We start from the raw sequence: 11,249 nt of genomic DNA, 5'->3' as shown, positions 1-11,249 counted from the left end.
TTGTGCATTATTTATGCCTGCATTGAATATTAGTGGAGTTGATCAAAAGGCATGAGCTTCACCATTTGAGGTTTGCTTTTGAAATCCAGAACAACAAACCCCACAAACATTGGAAAATGAAAAATACCCTGCAGCTGAATCAACAATTTTCAACAATTTTCAAATCATTTTAATTTTCAATTTAAATTTTTATTATTTTCTTGGTTAATTGAAGAATTCCTAATACAATTTCCTAGAGCCCAAGTTACCATTTTCAAATAGCCTTTTTTTTTTTTTTTTTTTTTAAATCTGACCAACAGTGCAAAACCCAAAGATATTCAGATTGAAATAATGTAAGAAAACAAAAATCAGCAAATATTTTGTGATTTTAATTGATCATCAAAGTACTTGCTGTTTCATTTTCTAATCGTTCCAGCTCCAATCTAACAGAACTAGACATTTTAAGCTTCCCGAAGGTGGTGTTTTTTTTTGTGTGTGTGTTTTTACAGGGTTACAGTATTGGATTGCATGGTATTTGACAGTTGGTGGTGTTGTTGCGTCTGTCAACTCTGAACGAGCACTGACTGCTCATACGATTTGCATTCGCAGCACCGGTTGGACGCGTTTAATGGTGAGTGCACTTGGTCACGGCACTTCAAATAGTTCTTCATGAGGCTTTGGAAGCTTTGACTCTGAGCTATTTAAGCAGTGATATGGCACCTCGTTTCTTGATGTCGTGGTAATTCGGTCAAAATGTCCTGTCTTGTCGCGGGGGCGATTATCCATCACTTGTTTTGTGTTTGAAATGCTTTAAACAGATCGTCAACAGACATGATAAATATTCAAGCTTGAAAACCTAAAGGAAGAGTTCGACATTTTGGGAAATGCGCTTGTTTGCTTTCTTGCCGGGCACGAGATGAGAAGATCGACACCGCTTCCACGTCTGTCCTTCCAATATGAAGATGGAGAGATAGCTTAGCGTAGAACCAAGAAATAGACCAGCATATGACCCTGCAAAACCACAGCTTGATGTTTTTACACTTTTTGTATTTTACATATTAAACAAACGAGACATTAGGTGTTAAGCAGCACATAATGCTTCACATTTTAGAGGTGCTGGTAGGTGGATTTTGTTAGCTGTTTCCCCTTGCATCCAGTCTTTATGCTAAGCTAAGCTAACCATCTGGTAGCTGTAGCTTCATATTTAGCGTACAGAGATGAGAGTGGTATCGATCTTCTCGCTTATCCCTTGGCAATAAAGTGAACACGTGTATTTCCCAAAATGTTGAACTATTCCTTTAACACATGAACATATAATCGAATGTGCACAAACGATAAAAAGCTCAGACGTGTTAAATCAAAGCAGGCTAAACCTGAAATGAAGAACCTCAAGTCTCCAGCGAGTGTTTTGTCATGATCTCGGTCACACTGGGTTCTGATCCCTGTCACACCTGCTGTAGTAGCCAAATATGGTGTTGTCTATCCACCTGCGGTACTTGGACACAGCAGTGTAGACGCCGGGAAACTGGGCATCAGCACAACCTCTCCCCCAGGACACCACGCCGTAGACCCGGCCTTCGCACACAAGCGGGCCCCCGGAGTCCCCCTGAAACAGCAAGGAAAGAAAACATCAGGGATGACATGGTATTTTAGCAGACCTCCTAGAGTCCTGCTCTACCGAATAGGTCCGTTGACGATGTATGTTTTTCTTGTCGTCAACAAATCCCTTGAATTGACCAAAACTAACAAAGAATTGATCCACTAACAAGTATTGTCGGTGCATCCCATGCCTAATATACCTTATTCCTCTGTGTCTTAGGCTTCCATTGTTGTCCAATAACTATTCAAAACGCACCAGTGAGCCACGCCGTTGCACGGGGTGACATTTCCTTCTTTACCATGAACAAGGGCACCTCAGTGTTTCTTATGGATTCATCCGCGGCTAAAAATAGTCCCAAAAAGATACACTATTCACTCCTCTTTGAGTAAGATTTTCTAAAAACTACAGTGCCAAAGTTTTGGAAAATTATTTGAGCGTTTTGATTAAAAAGAAAAAAAAAAAAAAAGACACTACATGTTTGAGGCACATGAAACGAATACACTTTCATCTGAGTACTAGAGACAGGGTAGGGAAGTCTGCAAGAACGGAGAGATGGGCTATCATAATGTTGGTTGTGGTAGTTAATGGGATCTGCTGACGGTAAGAAACCAATACTGTACAAGGAATTTGACAAGATGTAGTTGAAATAGCTGAACAAAACAATGGTAACTAATAAAATAAAACGTAAAAATGCAGGACACAGGGGGAATAAAATGAAGGTGTATCTAAGTTAGGAAATCGCTTATATTCCACACAGTCAAATATGTAAAGATTTAAGTACTTCTTGCAATGATTTCAGAAATGCAAAACACGAAAGAAAAATGTGACTAACTATATATAGATACAAAAATATAAGTAAGAATTTGGTCTATTTTTTCATTTTCTTTCAGACAGTCACTGGAAAATATAATTTTCCAGGTTAAAACAGGCGACTCTTATAAAACTTTCAACATGGTCACAGACTTCTGTGGCCACACTAAGTAAAAAGTTCCACTTACCTGACAGGCATCCTTCCCACCACTGCTGTACCCAGCACAGAGCATGTTTTCCGTTACGTGGCCCCCAAAGGACTCACTGCCGTTGCATTTTTGCGTGGAGACGATGGGGAGCTTGACGGTACGGAGGGTCGAGGGGATCTGGCCCCCGCCGGGGCTGGTGTATCCCCAGCCGGACACGCGACACATTCGGCCCTCCGCCACGGAGGCGCCCTGCCTCGGCAGCAGAGCGATGGAAACGTAGCTGTTCAGGTAGACCGGGGCCCTCAACTGGAGAGACGGTGGACAGTGTGATCAGTAAACAGACCCACTAAACTGACACACCAAGACTAAAACTGATTCGGTCACAGTTAGAGCAACATCTAAAAAAAACCTAAAAAAAACCCCAGAAGAAAACCAGTAATTTGCATACTGTACTTTTATAAGCATAATGTCATTGTTGTTGGTGGTCTTGTTGTACTCAGGGTGGGGTACCAAAAGATGGGGCATGATTTCTTGCTCTGTGCCCTCATAGATGGTCAGAGAGTAGTCTCCCGCTACTATCATCATTTTGTTTACCCTGCAGAGATAAAAAAGCAAGTGAAAGTCACCATGTTGTAATGCAGAGATAGCACCTTAGCTGTCCAATGGTTCTCTTTAATATTAAAGTATTATTTCAAAAACATTTTGAGCAGTACGCCTATTCACTCTCTCGCAAAGGGTTACATGAGAAGATTGAGGTCACCCTCACATCCGTCCGTTACATGTGAAGCTACAGCCAGCAGCCGAGCAGCAAGAAAGCGAATAAGCCTTAGAGGTCTCAGTTGTGAGGAACCAAGACCGGGTCCAAATTCTACTCAGTCTAATCAACGTAGGGTCTCATTTTACTGCCGCAGGACGCGGGCCTGCGTGTCAATAAGTCCAATATCTGGGTGGATCCCAGTGGACCCAAGCAAACGATGTGACGGCTCTGATCTCATGACATGTGACAATCAAAGCAGGAGGAGACTCTGTCTTGAGGCGAGGGGGAGAATGAGAACGGTGGACATTTGACATTATGCTATTAAATTGACAGTTTGATTCAGGCATTTTAAAAAAGGTTGGAACATTTTCTTTTGTATCTCCCAGTTGGCTACAGAATGTTTTATTGTTGGTGCGGGAGGAGGACATAGGACTTCCAAATTTTAATTTTAAAATCTTGTACTATTCCCTTAATGGTATGATAGCTGATATACAACTTTGTCCAGAAGAAATATATGAACGTGGCAATTCCATTATCCAAGCACTGATTTACAAGCAAAGCGAGACATACGGGGAAGATCACACTCAGACTGGACCTTGAGTATGTGGACAATTTTTTTTTTCTAGTTATGTTACTCTTTAAAATGAATTTTAGTCATAACAAGTTGTGGAGTCAAAAACCAACATTCAGCTTTTTTAAGATTGTAGTGTCTAACCAATTTTTAGATTTCCTAACTAGATTATCTGGATAATGAGGAGAAAACACCATCCACTTTAAGTTAAAACACATTTATTTCATCAGGTAAGTCCCAGATACTTTAGACGGAGATTTAATTTTCAAGGGAGACCTGTGAACATAAAAAACATTGGTTTGTTATTTTAAAAATATATAAAAATACTGTAAACTGAATAACAACAATACACAGTCGAACACAGGGAAGAGCAGTGTACATAAAAAAAAAATCATAATAACTAACAGAACATGAAATTAATAATTCAACAATAAGAAATACAAGGTCACGGATTAATACAAGATCAATGATTTCAGTGTATTACATAGCTAATAAACTAATAAACTAATTAACGAATTATGTCTAATCATTACACAGCAGATTTTAATAATAATAATAATAATAATAAGAAGAAGATGATCAATGATGGCTGAGTTCCGTTGAGCTTCCCTAAGTTTAATGGTCCTGGCATCGTGCTTGCTGGCTCCCTTTCGCACTGTCATGTCTGACTGGGACACGTAAACAGAACGGAGCCATTGTCAATGTTGCTAGTACCAAATGTGTTTCTCCTGCTATGACATGTCAAAATGTCCTGGTAAGAAGAGTCCCATTGAGCTCTACTTTCACTGGCAGACGTTTTCTTCGCGGCAGACAATTCAATTAGTCAAAGCGGGAAAAGCACAGGTGCAAGTAATAGCATAAATGATGGCTGTGTTCCATTTGGGGGTCGCAGTAAGCCGTGCCAGTGAACCAGCTTGCACAATACCAGGTTGTTGGTACTGAGACACTTAACTGGAAGCAGCATTTAATAAGGCTGTTAATTACACCTGCTTTTTCCTGCAATGACGTCAAAACGTCTGCCATAAAAAAGCTCTAACGGAATGAAATATGCAGTATATTCCAACAAAACAAGCCGTAAATACATCCCAAGGTCGACACATTCTCCCTGTATAAAGTTGTTGCAGTGAACTTTTTAGCAAACACTTGCACATTTACACGTACAGCAATTAGAGAGCAAGGTTAAACATTCACTTGGAGTTTTGTTTCTGGCCACCTGATAAATACTCCGTCTCTTTTTAGCTCTGTTTTTGTGAGTTGACAAACTCCTGAGGCAAATAACTTTCTAGCTGCTAAATGCCCCGCTATGCTCACCAGATGGTTGCTGACTTTGTCTGTCTGCAGCACTGGTGCTGGGCAGGTAGCGTAAAATGGCTAGTAGGCCGTACACCCAAAACAGTGAGCTGCAAGATGCTAAAACACTCGGAGGGAACCGCAGCGTTCGGTGATAGCTCTCTGTGGGTTCGTGGCTACGGGCGACACCTTTCAGATTCAATTTGACCCACTGTCAATTTAAAAATATTGAACAGGGCAGCTTTGAGTACGCAGCAATAGCAAAGTAGCAAATTACAAGCTACAATAAATGCTAATACGTAGGAAGCTACTGCCAACAGGCGATGGTAGGTTTTCTTTTTCCATGCAAGGCTCAGCGTTGTATCTACATGGCTTAGGTTTATCCAGTTTATGGATAACAATGAATATTTCCCAGACATTTAAGATGTTGACCGTAAACTCGAATGTCTTTCGTTTGAATTCAGGTTGACGCCTTTGTTTAAAGCCCGTCTCGTAGATATTATGTATATACTGATCTGTTTCCCCATTTGCATTTTCTCCTGCAAATTCTGTTCATCAACAACTAATTTGCAACAGCAAACATTTTTGTGGGAAACGTATGTTTTGTGTTAACGTAAGGGGGATATGTTGCGCTATGTCAACTCGCTAATAGGTTGATACTGGACGTGTTTTCCACCAAATTTATCTGATCTTGCAGAACAGTATCCACGTGTAGTGACCACATTTTTGTATCTTTATGTTTAGACTTTCACATTACTTGGTTAAGGTCAGGGAACGATCGTGGTCTGTTTTAACACAGAAAAAAGTTCCCAGTGACTTCGGCCACGACATTTTCATCTACATTTATCCAAAACCACAATACTCTGTGGCATTTGGTTCCCTATCCCTCAAAACATTTCCTCTCTCTATTGCCAGCTTTTTCTGATAAAGGCATAAAACTATATACATGACGAAATGTAAAACACAATGGATAATGAAAAAACACTGCCTCATCACTGTTAGTGGACCACTAACACAGTGAGGAGGGCAGACACTGATATTTATTGACCGATTGTGGGAAACACTGACATTTGGGAACTTGGAAACACTGATAATCCAGTATGTCATGTATTAAAGGCCAGTATCTGTTTGCTGATGTACTGTTGTAACCTCACAGGCTGGATTAAACACCAAACACTGTCTAAAATCGTTGCTTCCTTATGAGCCAAACCTTTTGTGATCTATAGTGTGTCAGCGAGCCCTGAGGCCATCATATGCCGGTGTTAGTCTCCAGTACCAGAGCTCCATTGTTACCGGTGTGCGTGTATCACTTTCCCATGCTTCCTCTCGCTCCTGATAACTTGCAGAACCGCATATCTGATACGGCTCGAAAGTACCGGATCTGCATATGAAATCCGGTGTTCACACATTTACGCGCAGAGAAGTCAAGTTCAGGTCATCATATGTCAGTAGGCCTTTTATTGCTGCGTACAAAAGTGAAATCAGGACACAGCGACGTACAGTCTACCCTGACCTGAGGTTTATTTCACCACTTTATCAAGTTTATGTTTCTTCCTGAGGTTATGAAACTTTTATACTTGGTAGAAGTAAATCGAAAGAAGAATCAGCTCACCCAATGTTACAGTGTGCCGCCGTGATAACCCAGTACTTATTTATCAAGGAGCCTCCGCAGATGTGCTGACGCTCTGTTGTCTGTATCGACACAATGTACTTGATTGAATGGGGAACTGGCGCGTATCCTCCCACTATACGTCCCTGTGCAACGTCTAGACCTGCGACACACACAGAGGGAAATAAAGATTACCTCAGATTGGATTCAGAGAGGGAGACGCACATTAGCCCCTAAGGTTTTTCTGCAGACCGCACGGCGCAAGCACAGCTGTAATTTTATTACCACAGTTGCGGCATCAGCAAAGAGTAATACAATTCATTTAAAAAACAAAAACAAAAACAACAACAGAGGACTTCGCTTCACAGATGCTTCTGGCTTAGAAGATCAATGAAAAACAATCTCTTCTCTGAGGTACACTGATTCACGGTGGGGATGACTCTGACCATGACTTGATTTGGATTTCTACTCTTCACGTGGTGCTTTGAATCCTAAATAGCAGCGGTGGAGAGTAACCAAGTACATTTACTCAAGAGCAGATTCAAGGCAGGTGTGTTTTCTTCGATTATTTCCACTTCATGCTAATTTGAATTTCTTTCTCCACTACAGTTCAGTGGCAAATACGGTACTTTTTGCTCTGCTACATGTGGTTGACAGCTTTAGATACAAATTAAGATTTTGCATACAAAACATACAGTGAGCTTATAAATGTTCACTCATTATTCCAAGTTGTTATCCCCAGTTCTAACCTTTAGCTGCCTACTGCTGTTGCGTCCTGTTTGTTACCAAGTGAAACCAGAGGCAAACAGAGCGTGTAGAGCTCCTATAAAGTGAGCCGTGTTTTGTTCTAACTGTCAGTGGTGGTGCGTTCACAGCCGCTCTGCCAACATGTTTGTGGTTCTTTTCTTGTCAGAATCTCCTGATATCTCTGACTCAGAATTACAAGTCCGAGGTGGAATTGAACGTCATTTTTGTTTTAATCACCATGACACGAACGCGGCATAACCCTTTTTTTTTTTTTACTTAAACTGGTAATAACAGATTTTTGGGGGGCTATTTTTGGGGCAGTGGAAACCAGCTGTGAAGATATAATTGGCATATTATCACCTTTTAAGTTGATACGGTGAAATTGATAGCAAGCAGCAGTTACGAAGCAACATTATCCTTCACTTGGAGTTGTGTTTCTGGCCATCTGATGAATGATAGTCCAATATTCACTCTCTCTTTACTCTGTGTTTGGTCTGTGCTTCCATATGAGGGGACTATCTGGCTCTTCAGCTGCCTCACGCTCCACTGTGTTCACCAGCTAGACTGGAAACTGTGTCTGTCTGCCGTTTGGTGCCGAGCGGGCAGCGTGCAGTGAGCTTTTAGACCTTTTCAGCTGAAAACAGCGGCTACGAGAGCGGCCAGAGTGAACCATAACAGGGAGGCTGCGGAACCGGCCCAGCCAAACGATGAGCTGAAACTGAGCTGAAGCTCTGTGAAGCCGAGGGGAGCCGCAGGTGGCACTGCTCCGTAGGTTCATCACCACGAGCAGCACCTTTCCACACTGTCATTTGATACATTGTCATGATAAAAATCATGATGATGAAACATCCTCTTTATTTTTTCGTTGGACTTTGAGGGTTCTAATAACCTGTGGAGCAATTTGAATTTCCACAAAATTGCTGTTCATTTACTTGTTTGGTACGTTGCAAATATGTTGATACTGAACATTCCGGTAAAATTTTCACAGACAACTTATTTGTTTCCCGCCAAAGTATCCGATCTTGCAGTACAATATCTTTTTATGGTTATGTTTAGGCGCTCACAGCCCTTGGTTGACGTTAGTGAAAGATTGTGGTCCGATTTAATACAGTATACATTCACAGCGACAGACACAGTGTGTTTATTTACATTTAATTAAAAAAAACCATGGGGCGTTTTCGATTCACTATTTCCGAAATCCTGGCCACGGGCCCTCATGAGCATCGACGCTGTGAACATTTGACGTTTAACGCCGATATGTGTACATCACAGTGACTGAGAGCCATTTCGTTTGCGGTCCTAGATATTGATCCCAAGTTGTAATTAGCAGCAATGCTCTGTGTCAAGAGAGAAATGGTAAATCTATACAGTGAGATAAACACACACATATACAGGCACACTAGAAGGCATTATGTAAGACCCTGGAATTGAACCCTGAACAATGGGTCTCCTATTGTGTGTCATGTGGGCTGCTAAACTGTTCATGTAGCTGGTCAGTTACATGTGAGTCTCTGTTTACTGCCAGTGTAGTTTGCCACCATTGATGCAAACAAATCGCATTTTCTCCATAGTCTGTCCATATTTTCAAACCAAGCTGAAATAAAGTAGGAAAGTTTATCAGTCTCCAGCGTCGTCGCTTGTGAATTAAGCAGTTCTGTTCGGTCCCTTTAGTCCTAGACCTCTTCAAGTTGTTTATCAGAGTCCCCTTTCACATTTTATCTTTGTGACATAACCGCCAGGCATAAAAGGGGGTGTTGGCCACAATTACTTATTGTTATTTTTGTTGTTAGCCTTCATCTGTTGTTCCTGCGGTTTCAAATTCTTTTCATGAATAAGCACACTTTTACTGACCTTTTCATTTCAAAAGCTCTCTATCTCACAAAGATATCTTTGTTGTACCGAGTAACAATGTGCGTGAAACAGGAATTTTGACAATGCCCCTCATTATTCGAAGGTTTAAAGTGAAACTTTAAAATGGAAACAAGGGGATCAGCCACTTCGACAAACCACACTCGTGTGTATTTACGGTACACAGCCCTACATCACAATGGTATCACTACTCTGAAGGATTTCACGGTGGTCGAGCCGAAGTGGATCTCGCAAATATCACAGACAACACGATGCTGTCGCCCGTTCCATAACTAAAATATCCTCATCTTTTCATTTCAAGTCAAATCTTTGCCCGTATTCCCCACTCCGCATTACTCTGCTGGGGTGATTTATGATTTAAAGCCGTAGGACGCTCAGTCATGCCCCGATGAAAACGGCTCTGGGTCACACTTTTTTTTGCCAAGACACCATCTCAAGGGAGCATCAGAACTGAAAGTGCCACAGCTAAAAGGGATGTTTTAAAAAATGTATTGAATGGATACTAACAGCATATTAGATACACATTCAGCCCATGTAAATATACATTCAGTTTATGAACTCAAAACCTTGAGTAGGTTGTTTTTCGGGATGTTAGACAACAAAGTATGCGCCCGAACTTTCCTGTCACTGTAACCCAGATGCTTAACTTCGCTTTAAGCCCTTTCGTGCCTACACAAATAACCTGCAAACTCAAGATAAAGAAGCGTACTCACAATTTACAGCCAGGACTTCCAACAGTATACAAAGCAGTATAGATGGCAGGTCCATGGTGAGACAATGGGAACAGCAGTCTACACGCAGAGAGAGGCTTCACCTGTGTGCTACTTGTCTAATCTTAACGGGAGGGCATCGCACCTGTACTCTCGGGTTTCTTATAGTTCTTATTTCCGTTTCCATGGTCACCTCCTTGTCCCGGACGGATATATAATTGAAGCCTCCACAGCACAGACACCCCTTGTCTCACCTCTTCCATGACCTACTCAAGCTGTCCTACGCTTGTCCTTTGTTACTGTAATCACCCAGTTTATTGTTGGCCCATTTACTGTCACATAAAGGGTGAGGGATATACTGTGCTTATTGTGTTATCATGAAACTGTGTGTCAGGTCCTCCTGTAGAGCTTTATCATGTCATTGCACAGCCACTCTGATGTTACAGCCGTGTCAGCGATGCCCGGTATTTGACATATTTCAGCTCGTGACTGAAGCTCCTAATGTGGATCAAATGGGCTGCTGTCGCCCTAAATGAAAGAGGAAAGGTCTCTGCGGCTCTTCATCTTTGTACAGTCTCTCCTCATTGATTTCCCCGGGAAGGATTAATGTGGGTTTTGACTGATGACAAGCAACAAAAGCTTTTGTATCAGACGAGGTCGCGCCGGCACTGCTGCTCCACATCTATTCTAGGGCCGGGTGTCATTAAAAATGAAGCACAGCTCCGGCAGGTCTCATCACTGCTACCATCCCTCTTTGGAGTTCCTGACCCTCGGCTGGCTAATAGCCCTCTCCCTCCCTGCTAATGATAGCCATAGCCGGGCTCTTGGTACCTCTCTCATACCCTCAGTGCTGACCACTGCCTTTTTTCCACATGACCTGCTCCCCAGCCCAAGGGCTCTCATCATTACACATGGCTGCCGGCTCCCCTGTCCTCACATTCATCTGTCTGGCCCTGGAATGAAAAACCAGCTGTATATCACGAAGCACAGTGCTTTAATCCAGAACTGTCCTGTCTGTTTTAATACTCTCGCTGTGAACTCATCCTCTGATTGGAAATACTGGTTTTTCTTGTTTAAGTTGAGTAGCCTGATGGCAACCCCTCCCATTCATGGTAGCATTTATAAGAAGAATATAAACAGCTTATAAACGCGCTGTAC

General features: G+C 41.9%; 1 protein-coding gene across 1 annotated transcript; it reads right to left on the bottom strand.

Annotated features, from left to right (window-relative positions):
• Nucleotides 1-1,402: 1,402 nt before the first annotated feature.
• LOC120803360 (trypsin) lies at nucleotides 1,403-10,185 on the bottom strand. The gene is made up of 5 exons (XM_040151741.1): nucleotides 10,095-10,185; nucleotides 6,769-6,928; nucleotides 2,992-3,133; nucleotides 2,578-2,844; nucleotides 1,403-1,585 (listed from the first exon to the last, which is right to left on the bottom strand). The coding sequence occupies exons 1-5, from the start codon at nucleotides 10,147-10,149 to the stop codon at nucleotides 1,403-1,405; spliced, it is 807 nt and encodes a 268-aa protein (XP_040007675.1). The 5' UTR covers nucleotides 10,150-10,185.
• Nucleotides 10,186-11,249: the final 1,064 nt, after the last annotated feature.

This window comes from Xiphias gladius, chromosome 18 (assembly GCF_016859285.1).
Source record: "Xiphias gladius isolate SHS-SW01 ecotype Sanya breed wild chromosome 18, ASM1685928v1, whole genome shotgun sequence".
NCBI classification, from domain to species: Eukaryota; Metazoa; Chordata; class Actinopteri; order Istiophoriformes; family Xiphiidae; genus Xiphias; species Xiphias gladius.
Note: the sequence above shows the minus strand (reverse complement) of the source record. Positions and strands in the feature narration are given on the sequence as shown.